This window comes from Filicampus tigris, chromosome 7, assembly GCF_054856515.1.
Source record: "Filicampus tigris isolate MCC_2025a chromosome 7, RoL_Ftig_1.0, whole genome shotgun sequence".
Classification (NCBI taxonomy): domain Eukaryota; kingdom Metazoa; phylum Chordata; class Actinopteri; order Syngnathiformes; family Syngnathidae; genus Filicampus; species Filicampus tigris.
Window position 1 is genome coordinate 1,939,386 of NC_141223.1, and position 18,640 is coordinate 1,958,025.

At 42.9% G+C, this 18,640-nt stretch overlaps 2 protein-coding genes across 2 annotated transcripts; both read left to right on the forward strand.

Annotated features, from left to right (window-relative positions):
• Positions 1-3,031: 3,031 nt before the first annotated feature.
• On the forward strand, positions 3,032-7,897 carry LOC147144350 (cdc42 effector protein 2). The gene is made up of 2 exons (XM_086036842.1): positions 3,032-3,202; positions 5,480-7,897. The coding sequence occupies exon 2, from the start codon at positions 5,637-5,639 to the stop codon at positions 6,414-6,416; it is 780 nt and encodes a 259-aa protein (XP_085892968.1). The 5' UTR covers positions 3,032-3,202; positions 5,480-5,636; the 3' UTR covers positions 6,417-7,897.
• Positions 7,898-8,553: 656 nt separating this feature from the next.
• ercc2 (excision repair cross-complementation group 2) lies at positions 8,554-18,546 on the forward strand. The gene is made up of 23 exons (XM_086036723.1): positions 8,554-8,677; positions 8,841-8,940; positions 9,548-9,625; positions 9,697-9,759; positions 9,834-9,947; positions 10,025-10,141; positions 10,217-10,333; positions 11,672-11,795; positions 11,875-11,971; positions 12,115-12,248; positions 12,319-12,487; positions 12,571-12,689; positions 12,969-13,038; positions 13,734-13,803; positions 13,885-13,986; positions 14,392-14,455; positions 14,838-14,959; positions 15,061-15,153; positions 15,223-15,295; positions 16,446-16,516; positions 16,601-16,744; positions 17,381-17,524; positions 17,940-18,546. The coding sequence occupies exons 1-23, from the start codon at positions 8,673-8,675 to the stop codon at positions 18,030-18,032; spliced, it is 2,283 nt and encodes a 760-aa protein (XP_085892849.1). The 5' UTR covers positions 8,554-8,672; the 3' UTR covers positions 18,033-18,546.
• Positions 18,547-18,640: the final 94 nt, after the last annotated feature.

Below are 18,640 nucleotides of genomic sequence, written 5' to 3' on the forward strand. Positions count from 1 at the left end.
GCAGGAAAAGGGGTGGTGGATGGGTGGGTGGGGGTGATGTCCTTTGACACAGCGCCAACAACACAAAGTCTGCATGAACATGGACCACTTCCTGTTTGCCGTCCTGTCCTTGTGTTCCCGTAACTTTCAGCACATCCTGAAGGTTGCCAAAATAATAATAAATAGATTGAAGTGGTGGGCGTGCCAAATGCTATCTGATGGGCTACGGGCAGCATTTTGCTTGTGATACTACGTCAGTAATGTCACATTCTGGATAAACGATCCCACGAAAAAGTTGACTTTGGTGGGCAATGTGAAAGGGTTTACTGGTGGCATTATTCTTTATTGTACAGAAAAACGTTGGGCAAACTCAAAGTTTCAAGGCAGCAAACTTCAATGACAATTTAAATGTGGGGAATTTGATTTTGTGAAAGTTGACTTTCCTGAATTTCACAACAACGAAGAGTTTATAGAATTGTTGTCCCTTTTCCAGCAGCAAAATCCAGCCGTTTTTAGCCATCTCCGGCGGCGGCCATTTTGCCACTTTCTGTCAACTGAAAATGACATCACAACTACTCAGGTTGAGCAACTGTGATGTCACTTTCAGTCGACAGAAGTAACAAAATGGCCGCCGCCGGAGATAGCTAAAAACGGCTGGATTTTGCTGCTTAACTCAGATTTCACAAACGTAATATTCCACAGAATGCCATGTTTACAATAGTGAAGGCGCGTAGAACGTATTACTGCAAAGGATCTTTGGGGGTTGACTTCCCCTATGTCGGGGGCCTGCAAAGTCACAGGTCAACTTCAATCACCGATTGTGTATGACAACCTTTCACTCAGGAGAAACTAGCAGGGACAAACTTGCTGGTCAGGGTGAAAGGGACGGTCTGTGTCGTGCTGTTGTGGAGCTCACACGGTGGGGGCTTTCGGGGCCTCCTGGCTGGGCTGGAGGGGCTTTCGGTGTGGGCCTCTCAGCATGTGGTGACACCCGCGGGGCCGCAGCCTCGCCGTGAGGCCAAGTGGGGGGGCCGCGCCGATTACATTTGGATTTATTTTGGTGATGTCATACCCCCGTGTGTGCGTGTGTGATGTAAGCACGTTGCAGAGTCCTTTTGTGTATCTTCCCTGCACATTCCAGTCCCTTTTCAAACAGTCAGCAGAGAAAATGAGCGTTTGTACAACGTTATAATGTTACAGTGTTGTTATTCAATGATTTGGCATAACGGTGTTGTGAAACTAAAATGAGATGTTCCGATATTGTGATGCCACGATGTTGTTTATTATGTGATGCAATGATATTGTAATGCTTCGATGCTGGATGTTCGGATATTGTCATGGCGTAATGCTTGATGTTACAAATATGATTTTGAGATGCTATTATTGTCATGCTATGATGTTTGATGCAGCAATGTTTGTCATTAGGATGTTGTGAAAGTATGAAGGGATTTGACGTGATGAGAAGCTACCATATTGTCATGCTACAATGTTGTGATTTTATGACGCGGCGCTACGATGTTGTGGCGTTACAATGTTGTCACATAGATGACATATCACGATGTTTAATGTGATCATAGTGTCGCGGCACCGTATCGCAGAATTGCACGGTCATAACATCTTAGCATAGCATCGTAACGTTCAACATTGTAGCATGACAAAATTCACGTGCCATCCCAACATCATAGCATTAACATCAGTGCGATAGGCAGTTGGGATATTGCGACGTTGCGATGACACAATATTGTCAAATGATGTCATATGGCAATGTTTGATGTTACGATGTCGGCATGCTACAATGATGTTAGCGCTTATCATGCGACGATATTGTAACGGTACAATGCAGCGATGTTGCGGTGTCGGTGGGACGAGGCTGCTTTGTTGCGCTGCTGCTTCATCACAAAAGATGCTGCTCAAGCAAAAAACACACAAATGTTTTGGAAGGTGTGTGGGTTTAATTTTCCCTGCAGCTTCCCTCGGGACTGTAAACTCCGCGAGCCTGCAGACACAATGCTGACAAAACACATCTGCTTAATTATCTTCATCTTCCTCATCACATGAGGGTACGATTAGAACACGCGTTCGAAGGGCAAAGCAACGAAATGCAGATTTTATCGTCTAACCAGAAGTGCATGATAAAATATCATACTGTATAGTCACATACAGCGAGTGCGGCATGAAAAGGTATAGAAATAAGTCACCGCGAGTGTCTTATTTCAACATGCATGCGCAGGCTATGAACACTGCTCATGATTAATGTGGTATGATAGTATGTTAATGTTAACTATACAGTATGTACAGTTTAATTACGCAGTGTACAGTCCAAATACAGGATATATTGTACAATAATTCAATAGGAGGATTTACAGTATACACAAATACAGTGCAACTTTATAGCAAGATTCAAAGTACAGGTTTGGTGCAAATCTGGATGAAGATTTACATTCAGAGTGTGTTTACCCCACTTATAAAAATGTTTAAAATGTCACGAATAAGAAAGTAATTATTCAGATAGACCGGTTTGGATCTTTCTGTGTTGTTTTTTTTTTAGTTTCTTTCTACCATCACGCTGTTAATCAAATTAAACCACAAATGCTTAATTAACACACACACACACACAATCCAAAATAAGAGATCCGGAAGTGATCAAAGCGGTTATTTTAAACCCCCCACGGCCATAAGCACCTTTATAGCACCTTTAGCACCTTTACCTATTTGATCAAATAACCTAGCGCGAATCCTCTTACGACAGCGCTTTGATTAGCATTTTATGGGCCATCAAGTAAGAAGCAGTCACACCGGAAGCAATGTAATTCTAAACCAAAACGCCAAAGTAAAATAATAAGAGTAAATGCACCCGTTTAATTGCGTTTTTACAAGTTATAAAAAGTCTGTAAATTAATTGTATACGTAATATAATCAATTTTAATTGACACTTGTTAACAAGCAGTGTTTTAATGAATAGGGAATGCTACTGGTGTATTTTATTTTGAAAATAACTAATAGGATGTGTTTGTCTCCATCACTTTAACATAATACTTTTTGGTCGCTGCACAGTAGTCGCCTTGCCCACTCGAGGAGTGGCAAGCGACGGTCTGTCGCCAAGAGGTTGACTTGAAGGTGCAGTCAGTCGCCACCACCGCGAAAACAACGTTTGCTTCAACGAAAGAGGATGGAAAATATGAAACAAAAGAGGATGCCGTTGGAACCACGCGTCACTTTGTAGGTAAATATCAGCCGCGCGCACACCAGTCAAGATGTGGACGCTTTCAATTATACACTCAATATAATTAACATGGATAACAATAATAATTAGATTTTTTTTTTAGAGTGAGCTGTGAACATACTGTGACACGCCCTTTGCGAGCAGGAGGTGCTCCGCATTTCTCTTTAAAATCCCTTCAAATCAAATAATGTCTGTGTTGCATGATTGTGACGGAGTCGCTTTGGACGCACGTGAACATGTTGGTGGGGTTAAAAACTCGTGGAGACATCAGAAAAGTGGGGGAAAGACCACAAGAGTGGCTTGTTTTTATATCTGTTTTTAAAGTTAAAGACTAAAGGCTCAACGGGAGGTACAAATGTAACATGCGTGACAGTTCAGATGTGAGGAGCCACTCAAGAGACTTGAGGAGCTGGAGGCGGCTGGTGACGTCACTCTTGCGTAATAGGGAAGCGCGGTGAGACATCGTGACATCACCGTCAAGGGGCTGCGTGTGGAACACACACACACAAACACACGCACACGGCAGAAGTGGTAGTCTTAAATTCTTGGCTTTGCTCAAAATCACTCCTGATCCACTACAGTGGACCCCCACATATTCGCGGTTTGGCACCCGCGGATTCACCTGTTCGCAGGTTAAAAAAAGATAAAATAAGACCTATATTATTTTATTTTATTTAAAAATATATATATATATATATATATTTATTGAGTCAATTTTATTTACTTGTTGATTGCAAAGCTTGTCCCCCCAAAATTTACAATTGTTAAACTTCTATTTGAAGGTATGTCATCAAGTGAGGCAGTTTTATAACAGCAAAGGCTATTTTAGAAGTATCTTTTGGCTTACCCTGAATGTTTTCACATCGTTTGTGACTCCTTGTTGCTCAAAACACAATTTACGTTCTGCTGCGGACCAGAGGGAGAGCATTGTGTGTGTGAGCCTCTGCTATCTGGACTGTAAAATAAACAAAAATGCAACATTGCTATTACTGTTCCATTTCGCAATCTGTTTAAAGCTTTGGATTATCGGTCACTTTGTGACGTGTACAATTTCAGAAAATAAAGGAAAACCGATCTTTTTGCCCTGATCATGTGATCGGATTGGATGTGCCTTTTGGGAAAAAAAAGTCGCTTGGGTAGTCTGAAGAGTTGTCAAATCTAGTCACAAAAAGGGGTGTAATTGGTGCTCTCATGCGTTCCTTCACGTGTGCGCATCTTATGACAACTGAGTCAACAGCTAAAAAAGAGGGAGGAGGGGGCCCGTATGGTCTTGGCGCCAAAAAGGATGCTTAGAGCAGAACCAGATGTCACAATAATGACATCACCAGGTGGTGGAATGCTTGTTTGTTTGTGAACACAGTCAGAAGAAAAACTTTACGAGTTAAGCTTTTTCCACAGTTGAAATGCACACATTAACTCTTAAAAGTTCAGCAGTTGAGCACTGTACGCGGAATTTGGTCAAACTTTGATTTACATGCAACTCCGTGTTATGTGACTTTCTTAATACTAAAGAAAAAACGCTTACTGCTGCTTTGTATGTGACATCACTTCCTTTCTTTCTTCCCTAGAGGACTACTTTTTAAATATGGGCAAAAAAAAAAAAAGGCAAATAAAAAGCAAAACCGTCACGTGCAATGAGTTAATCCTTTGATGCTCACAAGCCTACTAACAGTACTACTACAGTATCTGACGTTTTATTATGTATCTAATGAAGTGTCCAGTGAACGTACAGTGTGTGTGGCTTTCTGACTGGGCGGCGAATACAATTCTATGGACTGTTACACACAAAACAGATAAAACTGAGGGTGAGTGTGAACATTCACAGGGCCGCTTCACATGCCATCGTCATGACGACACCGACTGAAAACTCACTGACTGATTGTAACTTGGCCAAACCACAATTATGTTGGGCTAACTGAGGAAAACCATTGGTAGGCTGCTTTTGAAGGAATCCGACCACGAATATAGATCGACTAAAAATTATTCATTTCATAAAAATGCCATTAATTCAATACAAGCATTATGAAATACATTTTACAAATCATATAGAATGATAAAGAACATTATCCAACATCCATTAAATTACGTGTGTGTGTATACACATATATGTATATACTATATATATATATATATATATATGTATGTATATATAACTTGAAAAGTCCTTTTGAATTCTGTTGTTATAATTAATTTGATATCATTAATAAATTGTAGAATAATAATAGTTGTCAAATTATTTATTTGACTAATATTATTTTCTCTCTGCTCACATTCAAGAAGACAAAGAAGTCTCCAAACGCACTTTTGCGGCGTCCTGGGTGTGGAAGCATCTTCTTGGACCGTTTGCTCGCCATCGTGGTGGTGTCTCCGACTTCTTCCGAGCACGGCCGAGTGGTCCGAGGTGTCCGGCGGAGGCGGCCAGTCACCCCGCAGGATGCCCGCCAAGACCCCCATGTACCTGAAGACCACCACGCCCAAACGTGGCAAGAAGGCTAAACTGCGCGACGTACTGTCCGGCGATATGATCAGCCCCCCGCTGGGCGACGTGCGCCACAGCGCCCACGTGGGGCCGCAAGGCGAGCGGGACATGTTCGGGGACGTGGGCTTCCTTAGTGGGAAAATGGACATGTTACCGGCGAATAATGGCGACGCCCGCTCGCACAGCATGGACAGAGGGCACGGGGGCGAGGCCGCCGCCTCCGACTACTCATACAACGGATTCCACTACCAGCACTCGTCCTCTGGCTTGTTGAAGACCACCATCTCCATGCCCGTCTTCATGGCCCATGAGCAAGCGCCGCCCAAACCGCCACGCCTGCACCTGGATGACGGCAAAGTGCGCCACCTACAGCCTGCGGACGCCCACGACAAGCAGCAGGGGCGGCGTCCCTCGGAGAGCGGCGGCCAGGACATCTCCCTGTCGCCCTCCCTCCGCCGACTGGTCCCTTCGTCCGGATCCTTCTCGGAGGTGTCGTCGGAGGAGTCGGTGTCGGACGGCTGCGGGCCCCCGGACGAGCGGCGCGGCCTCAGTTTGGACTCGGACGCCGGTCTGAGCAACGAGGACCTGCGCAGCGATTCGCCCTGTGGACTCTTCCTGCGATTGGACTCCGTGGCGGGCCTGGACCTGGACCTGGATCTGGGGCCCTCCATCCTGGATGACGTGCTGAGGATCATGGACCGCTACAAGGACGTGGACCATCGATGCGAGCTGTGAGCAAATGGAAGGCAGAGGTGGACAATAAGGCCTTTTACTGAGTCCATGTCACGAAAACCCAACGACAGGGCGGACATTTCAGATACAGCACTTCCTGAAAGTATTTACAGCACTTAACTGTTTGCACATTTGACATGTTACAGCCTTATTCCAAAATGGATTCAATTTATTATTATTCTTTAAAATGTACACACAAAACAATGACAAAGGTACATGATTTATATCATGATCTTCTTTTTTTTTCAATTTTGTCAAAAATGGTGAACTATAGTGGAAAAAGTGAAGTGTTGCGAATGAATATTTCTTCACAGAATTCCTACATACAATACCCCATTTGATGCGAAAAGGAAATTAAAAAAAAAAAAAAACTATGTGGGAAACATGATTTGTACAACACATTTGGAAAATGCTTCACTCATTTTTATTTTGATGTTACAGCCTTATTGCATTTTTTCCTTCAAAATTCTACACACAACATCCCAAAATGACCCAATTTTTTGCAACTGTATTGAATAAAAACTGAAGTCTACTTTTGTGCTTCATGGCAAAATGGATGGAAAGAATCCCCCTGCCCCCCACCAAAAAAGTACACACAGCACAACACACCATGACAAAAGTTTGGTTGATATTTTTTCAAAGGTATTTAAAATAAACTACAAAATAACGTACGTAATGTACGTAAAAGTACAAATTGAACTTTAGTGCAAATTGTGGTAAATTCATTTTTGTGTGTGTGTGTGTGTAAGGGTTAGGGTTAGCCCAAATTTCCACAAATCTTTTGTCATGTTGTCATTATGGAGTGTTATGTGTACAATTTTGAGTGGTTAAATGAACATTTTCCATTTTGGAGTAAGGTTATAACATTAAGCGTCGAAACATTAAAGTGCTGTGAATACTTTGCGGATGCGCTGTTGTCGCTGGGAGCGACAGGCTCAGGCTGGTCGTCAAGAGCCTTAAAGCAGCCATCTTCAATACCCGGTAATGTCATTTTATCTCATGTGAAGCTGTGAACACCTGTTGTCAAAAATCATGCAGATGCTTAACTTCTACAATATAAGAGGCATAGGCATTTTTCCCCCACAGACACATTTCTAGTAGTAATTTCACACTTGATAGGCTCTCAGGACACAACTATTTATACATAAACCATTCAAAACTCGCTTTTAATAATGTGTCCCCATAATAACACCATTGCTCTACAATAACGTTGCGGTATTTACTGTATGTATATTCTGTCTAAATTGGCCACTCACATCAATATTGTCTTTTCAACCTGCTGTGTCTCAGAGGCTCATGGAAAAATGCTTTTACATACATAGATTGCTGTTTTTACAACAACAACAAAAATATTTAGAGTGCTTGCACAACTAATGTTGATTGACACATACTGTAATTACAGTAGTCTCTTGTTCCATAAGTCATGCATGCTGTGTACATTTCTGTGAATGTATCAATAAAAGTCTTTCAATGGTGACACTAAAGAGTCTAATATGTGTTTCATCACATCAAAGTAACTAAGTTATATTTATTTGCACTCGGCACAGTATGATTTTATTGATTCATGTCTTTTTGGGATCAGTATCAGTTTTTAAATCAGTTTCCCGTACGTTTTTAACATAATAAATACAGTTGCAACCAGGGTCAGTAAACAAATCAAATGCTTGTCAAAAACGTCATGAAGCATGCAATTAATTAGAAATTCCATGAAATAGAAAAATAAATGTTTTAAATGAATACCTATTTAATTCAACAAATAATGCAATTAATTAAACAATGTTATTTAGATATTTAGTCATTAAAGATTTTGTCATTTTTAATGAGGAAGGACTTCATCATTAAAAACTTCCAATGATTATGAATGGATATTACAGTTCTTAGTTATGACCAACGGGGGTCAGTAAACAAATTATTACATGTTTTTTGTTAAGACCTAAGCTCTTATGTAGCTGTCTTGAAAGTCGTGAGAATTTACACTAAATAAGGATTGTGTGCCAAAATTAGATAAATATGCCAATGTCATTCAATAAGTTTTAAAAAGTCAGGACAATTTAATTACTGTACTCATTTGTTTGTTGTTGTATGTAGTCCCATGCTACACTAGGTGGCAGTATAACAAATTTGCGTCGTCATTCAACAAAGCGAAGAAGAAGAAGGCTTGCGTGCCGTGCAGGTTTCCCCTCACAACAAGCTTGTCCATGAAAGCTCGTAAATGAATGAAGTAGTCAAGTGTCATAGGAGAGGACACATTTAGCAACGATGAAGTGAGTATCCCGTGTTCCTAACACTGACCTTATTCGACGTCAACGCCTGTAGACGTAACTGCCGGTTCTTATCAGCTTGTTATTTAGCTTCGCGTGCTAACTCAAAGCTAGCGTAATTGACTTGTAAAGACTAATGTTTTTTTTCTTCACATTTTTATTTCAGGCTTAACATCGATGGTCTGTTGGTGTATTTCCCCTACGATTACATCTATCCTGAACAATACTCGTACATGCTGGAGCTCAAGAGGACGCTGGATGCTAAGGTGGGAGAAGTACATAAGGATTTAATAACACACCGGGTAAACTGTCAGCAGGGTGTTGGGGGGGAAAAAAAACCCTGGGCTGACTTCGCCTTGGAGTCACGAGTCAGCCAGGTGGTGGAAGTGTTGGTTATAGCTGCTGTGCCCTAGAGAAACGCCAGCTTTGAGTTTGCCATCCATAAAAAGCATTGCTTGATGTGAACCATAGCTTACGTAAAAGAGATCTCACAATACCTACATTTAAGCAGAGCGGAGCACTTTGCTAAAAAAAAAAAAAAATCCCGGTCCGTTTATCGCCTTCCGCCTGCTGCGTCCGTCTATGCGCCTCTTTGTCCAGCCAGACCAAATAGTAAACGCCTATAGGCCGTCGCGCCCATCATTTTTAACGGGCTTCCGTTAGCGTTTCTGTCGACCAACTTCCTTTCCCGTCTTTCGCTTATCGCCTACAAAACGGGCATCTGTCATAGGCGGATAGACGGGCAAAAGTGTCTCTACAAGCCTTGATGTTCACCAGTCCACGGCAAGACAGTGTGTCTGTTGTGTCTATACAGGAATAAATGAGACCAGCATTTGAACAATGACAATAGTGTTCGTCGCCTTGTACTTTCAGGGCCATGGCGTCCTGGAGATGCCGTCAGGAACTGGCAAGACCATCTCACTGTTGGCGCTCATCGTTGCCTACCAGAGGGTGAGTTTCGCCCAGTGTTTATGTTCCGTTTCGGTTCCTTGCCTGAGAGCTCCTTCTTTTTTTCTCCTCAGGCGTTCCCTCTGGAAGTCACCAAGCTCATCTACTGCTCCAGAACGGTCCCCGAGATTGAAAAGGTGACTCAAATCAGCCCCGTCGACAGGAGAAGACGTAACTTTTCTAGCTCACTTTTGATGGCGTGTGCGTCTAGGTGGTGGAGGAGCTGAGGAAGCTGATGGAGTTTTATTCCAAGGAGACAGGCGAGAAAAACAAGTTCCTGGCTCTGGCACTCTCCTCCCGCAAGAACCTCTGCGTCCACCCGGAGGCGAGCCGTCAACAATAAGCCTATTTTCGTCCGTTTTTAGGATTGTTTCACAATAAAAATGACGAGTGCTGTTGCAGGTGAGCAGCTTGCGCTTTGGCAAGGAGGTGGACAGCAAGTGTCACAGTCTGACGGCGTCGTACATTCGTGCGCAACGCCACAGCGACCCCAATCAGCCATCCTGTCGTTTCTATGAGGTAAACACCCCCACCCGCCTACGTTCGCTTCCTGCTTGACGAGATCTGAACAAAGTTCTCCGCTGTGCCCGGCAGGAGTTTGATGCGGTGGGCCGGCAGGTGCCGCTTCCCGCCGGCATCTACAACCTGGATGACCTGAAGGACTTTGGCCGCAGGAAAGGATGGTGTCCCTACTACCTGGCACGCTACTCGGTACAAACTACAAGAGAAAACATCACCATTCCGCGCTGAGATCTCGCAAAATAACCACATTTAGACCCATCACAAAAAAAGTTTTACTCAACTCAACCGAACCCAATTTATTTATAGAGCACTTTAAAAACAAGCGTCACTGCATACAAAGTGCTGTTGTTGGGAGTAAAATCCGACATCCAAAAGCAAAGACAGTTAAGACAGTAAATGAATGACATAAAAACAGTAAACACCATAAAAAATGCAGAGTCTCCTGCTGAGTCAAAAGCCATAGAATAAAAATGTGTTTCAACATGAGTTTTAAAATTTGGCAGAGAGGGAGATTGTCTCACTTTTTAGCGGGAGGTCATTCCAAAGAGAGAGACCTGCAATGGAAAAGGCTCGATCCTCTCTGAGCCGCCGCTTCACGTTCAGTACCTCCATTAGCGTCACGTCCGCTGACCTGATGCACTGGGCAGGCGCGTAGGGGCGGAGGAGCTCTGACAGGTTACGCAGGGGCCATTAAAAGATTTAAAAGCAAATACAAGAATCTTAAAATGAACTCTAAAATGTACTGGAGGCCATATGTGGAGCTATGTGATCCCTCCTACGGGCTCCACTTAGAAGGCACGCAGCAGCATTTTGGACCAACTGGAGATGCTTGAAGGAGGACTGGCTGACTCCAAAACAAAGTACGTTACAATAATCCAGCCAAGATGTAATTGCTGAATTGCTGTTGAGAAAGGAGAGGCTTTTTTTCCTAGCTAGCTGCCTAAAATGAAAAAAAAAAAAAACGGGATTTGACAACGGCACCAATTTGCCGGTCAAATTAAAAACCCAAGTTTGACACTGTTGCTTTTAGATAAGGCGCCAGGGGGCCCAAGTCAACCGGACAGGATGTACAAGGGCCACTGGGACCAAACACCATAACGTCTGTTTTCTTTCCAATGAAGCTCAAGAAATTCAGTGCCATCCAGGCCTCGATTTTCTCCAGACAGGACAAAAGTAGCCTTAAGGAGAAAGCGTCCTTTTTGCTCAGTGGGACGTAAATCTGACTGTCGTACCCGCGCTTTTGTTAAGATGCAACCCAGCAAGCAGCAATACACTGAAAACAGTAGGGGCCCCAAAATTGAACCCTGCGGAACACCGTACGACAGTGGGGCAGAGTGGGACTCTTAGAATTTTTTTTTGTTAGCCTTGTATGCTCCTGTCTGCCAAATAGGATCCAAACCAACATAGAGCCCTACCACTTTACACCAAACCTAACAAAGGCACGATATTGTCCCAAAAACAATGCTGGAAACATGAGTACCTTGATGGAGCTCACGATAGCGTCCATGTTTGTGTTGCTCTGGTCAGATCCTGCACGCCAACATCGTGGTGTACAGCTACCACTACCTGCTGGACCCCAAGATCGCAGACCTGGTGTCCAAGGAGCTGGCCAAGCAATCCGTGGTGGTCTTTGACGAGGCGCACAACATCGGTGCGTGTCGCCTCGCTCTGTCCCGCCTACGACTGAAATCCCGCACGTGACTTACGCAGCGTTTCCCCATCTTCGGCAGACAACGTGTGCATCGACTCCATGAGCGTCAACATCACCAGGCGGACGCTGGACCGTTGCCAGGGTAACGTGGACACGCTGCAGAACACCATACACAAGTAAGAACGCCTCTGGTCTGCCTTTGGTTCGAGGAACTAAAAGCTACTTTACATTCTGGTACTTGAGGTGCAAATGCGGTTTCGGGGTTCAGGGACAACCGAGGACGCAAGTTGAGGCAACCGTCTTTTCCCGCCTTTGACAGGATCAAAGAGACGGACGCTGCCAAACTGAAGGAGGAATATCGACGGCTGGTGGAGGGCTTGAAGGAAGCCAACGTGGCGCGGGAGACAGACGTCTACCTGGCCAATCCCGTGCTGCCGGACGAGATCCTAAAAGGTAAAAAGAACGCCCCGCCCCCCGACGTGAATATCGTACATTTTCCCGATTGGCTGGATGATGGTCGCAGAGGCCGTTCCGGGCACCATCCGCACGGCCGAGCACTTTGTGGGCTTCCTGAGGCGCTTCATGGAGTACTTGAAGTCCCGCCTGAGGGTGCAGCACGTGGTCCAGGAGAGCGCCCCGCAGTTCCTCAAGGACATCTTCGACAAAGTCTGCATCGACCGCAAGCCCCTCAGGTCCCCGGCGCCGCCGTCACCTCGGCCTCCCGTGACACGTCCGTGACATGCCGCCTCACTCCCGATTGGACGGCGTCTCGCAGGTTCTGCGCCGAGCGTCTGCAGTCGCTGCTACGGACGCTGGAGATCACAGACATCGCTGACTTCTCCGCCGTCACGCTCATCTCCAACTTTGCCACGCTGGTCAGCACGTACAGTCAAGGTGCGATCAGCCATGGCCGCCGTTACCTTTGAAGAACGATTCATTCATTTTCACTCGACTGACTTGAAATTGGAAATTGAAAAAAAATATATGGGAGGGTTTCATATTTAAAAGAGGCTCGATATTTATTCAAAAGTTCCTCCGTTTTGATTGAACTTTCAGCCCCCATTTTGGTTGAAAAGTTCAAAATTCCTCCGTTTTGAGTTTAAAGGTCCTCGCTTTTGATTGAAAGCTACCGCCATTTTAACCCTTGAAGCGTTGAAACGTTTCTCCTCAAAGGTTTCACCATCATCATTGAGCCCTTTGAAGACAGAACGCCGACCATCGCCAACCCCGTGTTGCACTTCAGGTAGGTGGCTCTGCACTTTTGCACTCCTGCCACCTGCAGGACTGGAGGAGAATTGTATCACCTCAAACTTTGCCGTTCAAGCTTGTTTGCAGCAAACGACCTGGAATTGAGGATTTTGTTTTTTGTTGATTTAAATTTTTGGGCAATATGCCTTCAATGAGAACACAATAACGAGAAATACTTTTTTTTAAATCGACAGCACTTGCAGTAACTCACAATTCCACACAAAATCTGGTCAATTACGTTTCTCGTTATATTTTACAATCAAATAAATCAGACCGACACTTGTGCTTCAGATTGTTTGATCTTGGGAGAGATATTTGCTCCACATTTAATTTTTAATTGGACCTTTGGTGGGAATTTTGTATTTTTTTTAAAGAAAAAAATATTTTACTTATTCCATATAGGAAAAAAAACGTTTTTAAAACATTTTTGAGAGAAACTTAAGTTATAGAGGGAAAAAAAATATTTTTTGATCATTCAACTACATTTGAGAAAATATAAAAATTTTAGAGAAAGACATTTCTTTAATTTTAGAGGATAAAATGTTTTTATATTTTTCAACTGATTAAAGTTTCATTTTACAGTAGTAAAGGATATTCCTTTTCTAAAGTAATTATGTTTTTTTTTGTTTTGTTTTTTTTAAAGTTTTAAAATGTCCGACATGACGTTTTACTGGTCTGCTCTTTGCTCAGCTGCATGGACCCGTCCATCGCCATCAAACCCGTCTTTCAAAGGTTCCAATCGGTTGTCATCACGTCAGGGGTAAGTCTTCCGGCCTCCGCGTTCGTGTTTCCCCCCCGGCCTTGACCTTCCTTCACCATCTGCCACGTTTGTCCTGGCCAGACGTTGTCCCCGCTGGACATTTACCCTCGCATCCTGGACTTCCGGCCCGTCACCATGGCGTCTTTCACCATGACGCTGGCGCGAACCTGCCTCTGCCCACTGGTATGTTTTTTCCCAAGTGTGCATAGCGACAGTACCCAACCTAACATGTGACATGGAAACTTTTTCCCCCCAAAAATATTATTGGGGCCACTAATTTGTGGCTACATTATTTGTGGCCACCAATTGGGTATTATGTGCGCACGGATGATGGGTATGACATCTGGGTAAGCTAATGGAACGCAGCTTTGCCACGATCTTCAATCTGCGATGCCCTCTACTTGACAGTTTCTACAGAAGGTGCACTTGATTGTCTCACCCAACTGTTCAGGAGAATTATAAATATTACTCATTTGTATTTTGTGCGTGCATGCATTAGAATTATCTATAGAGAGCCCCCCCCCCCACCCCCCATGTCATTTCTGGCCTCCTAACTTGTTTCAGCACTTTTGTCTTTCGGTTTTCCAGATTGTCGGGCGAGGAAACGACCAGGTGGCTCTGAGCTCCAAGTTTGAGACCAGAGAGGATTTCGGTGTGTAGAAAAACATCATTTCCAACTTTGTGGAAATATTAACCGGCTTTTTCTTGGGTCCAAATGGGACGTTTACATGCATTTTAGTATGTAATATTTTCTTCAATTATATATTATACTAAAATGTATGGTGGTATGGAATCCACTTTGATTAGATTAAGTATGAAAAAAAAAAAGTGTGTGCGTTTGTGCATTTGTGGTGTGCAGTTACACTGCAAAATTAATTAACTTCAACTTGGCTAAATGTGGCCCTGCTAAGTGGTATTCCAACATTGTCTTGAGTCGTGCCACTGACACATTCTAAGAAAATTGAAATCCAACTTTCATATGCAGGAAAACACAAGTAAAAATGGATTTGGGAATTTTTTTTTTGTCTTTCTAGCTGTGATCCGTAACTATGGAAACCTGCTGCTGGAGATGTCCGCTGTGGTTCCTGACGGCATCGTGGCGTTTTTCACCAGCTACGTCTACATGGAGAACATCGTGGCATCCTGGTACGAGCAGGTCAGCATTTCGTTCACTCGCAAGCTCTCCGTTAGCTTCGTGCTAACGTAGCGACTAGCAAACCACGTTCAGGATTTTTTTTTTGTGTGTGCTTCCTCTAGGGAATTCTGGAGAACATTCAGAAGAACAAGCTGATCTTCATCGAGACGCAGGATGCGGCAGAGACCAGCATGGCGCTGGAGAAGTACCAGGAGGTGATGTCCGCATCCCGGTCAGGCGTTTGAAGTCAACTTCTTCCCACTCTTCTCTCTTTCTCCTTACAGGCGTGTGAGAACGGCAGAGGAGCCATCCTGCTGTCGGTGGCGCGAGGAAAAGTGTCGGAGGGGATCGATTTTGGTAAATGTGGAAAAAATGGGATGTCATGGTGTTGCATCCAAGTACAACTATTTCCTGATCAACTAGTAAAGGAAAAAAAAAGTTTTTTTTTTTTTTTTTATGCGGCCTGGCATTTTAGATAATTTTAACATTTTTCTAGACAGGATATTGTGGTCGTGATTTTTTTATATACACCAAACTGACAAATGAAAGACATGACTCTCCTCACCAGGAAAAAAAAATGTTAGATTCTTTGTTTTTCCGTTCTTTTATAATCAGCAGTAGAAAAAGTTTGCACAAAATGGTGCCGTTTCTCCCAGGGGACTCAGCAACTGTGCTGATCGCATACTTAAAATGCAGCATTGTCATCATCTACTGGTGGCTGTGCATCCGTTTGAAATTTAGAGTGGAGTAGCATCAGGGGAAAAACGTCATTGACAATGGCTGTGAATGAATTAAAAAAAACAGTCATATTTTTTCTCAGAATAAAGTTTTCATTAGCTTTTTCAGGGAGAGCAATAATCCTCTTGTGAATAGTTACATTTACCATTCAAATAAGTATTTTTGGAGCAAAACCTTTTTTTTGTATGTTATTTTTTGGGTGGAAAAATTGAATTTTTTGAAAGGGTTATTCTTTCGATAAAATATCATGTTTTTTTCTAATAAAAGTTTTAAGGCATTTTTCTATGTGAAAAAAATTCACAAAGAAAAGTTGTTTTGCATTTTTTTGTTCATTTTTAAAATAAAAAGTGAATATTTTGTTGAGAGGGAAAATATTTTTGGAAAATTTGAATGGATTTTTTTGGAGGGGGGTGCTGAGAAAGTTAGATTCTTCAGTTAATAAGTCTTTTTTTTCCTTCATTTTTTCTTTTTAAAGTAGCAATCGTATGACAATGGTCTTATTTTTTTATCTTCCAAAAAACACGTTTTCTTTTTCAGAAAGCAAGTTCCCTCAAAATTAAGCTTTATTTTTTAGGGGAAATAAGTAATCTTATGAGAATATTTTGGGTGTCTTTTTTTGGGGGGGAGGAAATAATGTAGCTTGATAAATTTGAATATTTTTCCCCAAAACAAAATGATAGATATTTTTGGGGGGACTTTCCGTAACCTCGTGAGAATAAGAAAATACGTTGAATGAAAAACATAAAGCAACTGTTTTGTTTGTTACCAGTGCACCACTTTGGCCGAGCGGTCATCATGTTTGGCGTTCCGTACGTTTACACGCAGAGCCGCATCCTCAAGGTAACATCGATCCTCCTCCCCCTTGTGCTGTATCGACACTTTGTTGATATTTTCCGCGTCGTGTAAATGCGTGGCGTGCCGCAGGCCCGTTTGGAGTACCTGAGGGATCAGTTCCAGATCCGGGAGAACGACTTTCTCACCTTCGACGCCATGCGGCACGCTGCGCAGTGCGTCGGCCGAGCCATCCGAGGAAAGACCGACTATGGACTCATGATTTTTGCTGACAAGGTAATTTGCTGTTTTGTTTGCGTCGTCAATATTGGGTGACTGCTCAAAACAAGGACACTGATTGGATTGATTTGGAGCTAGCTGAGATCATACCCGCTACAAACAATACAATGCAATGCAATTTTATTTTGTATAGCGCATTTCACAACGCGCAAAAAAGCGCCTTACTATACATGGTCGTTTTTTTCCCCCCAAAATACGCCTTACTATATATATCCTTACTATACATGGTCATTTTTTTTTTTTCACAAAAAACGGCTTACTATACATGGTCTTTTAAAAAAAAAAAAAAAAAACGCCTTGGTCATTTTTGTTTCACAAAAACGGCTTACTATACATGGTCTTTTAAAAAAAAACAAAAAAAACGCCTTGGTCATTTTTTTTCCACACAAAAATGCCTTACTATATATATGGTTGTTTTTTCTCATAAAAAACGCCTTACTATACATGGTCGTTTTTTTTTTTTTTTTTTGCAAAAAAACACCTTGCTTTACCCTTACTATACATGGTCTTTTTTTTTTTCGCCAAAAAAGCCTTACTATATGGTCCCAAAAAAACACCTTTTTTCATCCATTTCACGTCCACTTTGGATTTTCTGCTTGCGCTTTTGTGATGGCCTTCCTCTTCCTGCGGCAGCGTTACGCCCGAGCGGACAAACGCGGGAAGCTTCCTCGCTGGATCCAGGAGCACATCAATGACGGCAGCCTCAACCTCACTGTGGATGAGACGGTTCAACTGTCCAAACATTTCCTCAGACAGATGGCTCAGCCCTTCAGACAGGTCAAACTCAAACAGACGCTCCAGTAAACTCCCGTTCATATGCCCGAGCTCCACCTGCAGTAGAGGAAGACACAACATAGACACCATCAATCTTTTATTTTATTTTTTTCCATTTGTACCTATACTTACTAAAAGACACATTTTAAAGTATTTCTTAACGTCTGTTCTCACTCATTCGGTTCTCCAAATAAGTGGCCGAGCATGCTTGCTTTAAGGTGTTTGTCACTCTCAGTTCAAAGTTTACTGTAAAGCTGACACATTTAAAGAAGAAAATGAAGCATTGTCTACACCAAAATGTTCAGCCTAGCTTAATGCAAACATACAATGCGATGTGCCTTAGAAAGACTAAGGAAAATTTGCATCTATTAATGTCGCTAAGCGTTGCGTGCACTGTGTGTCGCCCCCTGGTGCACAGGAGGACCAACTGGGCCTGTCTCTGCTGACGCTGGAGCAGTTGCAGTCGGAGGACATGCTGAAGAAGATCACTCAGATGGCTCATCAGAGCTAAAAGATGGACTGCGATAACCACAATAATAATCATCATCATCATCATCATGTTGTTTGTATAAAGCAGTGACAAGACACGAGTGGAAAGTCACTCTGCAGACCGTCTGTTGTACAGACATTTTTGTACTCCAACTCTTCATTTGACATTTTATGTATAGCTTGTCATTTAGTCTTTTTCCCGTTACACCGGGGTCAGTATCACTGTTAAGTGCCTTTAGTGTCCTTATCAGAATCACTGTCATCATACAATACAATTTTATTTATAGAGCGCATTTCATAACAGCTGGAGCTGTGTTCTACAGTACACGGTCAGTTTGCTTACTGAATCATGTTGCTGAGTGAAGGGCCACTGTGCGCTTCTTAAATGCTAACATTAGCAACAAGTCCAACCTGTCATTGTCCACTCTGTCAGCACACTCACATTATTGCATGTTGAATGATTAATTTGTTAAAAGTGTGGGATTTTGCCCAGTAAGCATTTCTAACATAACAGCAATTAAATCTATCCATACCAAGTTCACTGGTCCATCTTTATTTGGGGGGAGTCAAAGGTACCTTATGGTGATAGTGACTCTAGCATCTGTTTTTTGCTCGTTTTCTGCGACGTAC

Bases quoted from the DNA above. Each gene is read 5' to 3' on its own strand.
- ercc2 (XM_086036723.1), top strand. The intron at 11,796-11,874 runs GTGCGTGTCGCC...CATCTTCGGCAG, and splicing joins TGACGAGGCGCACAACATCG to ACAACGTGTGCATCGACTCC. The intron at 12,690-12,968 runs GTGCGATCAGCC...TTCTCCTCAAAG, and splicing joins GGTCAGCACGTACAGTCAAG to GTTTCACCATCATCATTGAG.
- LOC147144350 (XM_086036842.1), top strand. From the start codon at position 5,637: ATGCCCGCCAAGACCCCCATGTACCTGAAGACCACCACGCCCAAACGT.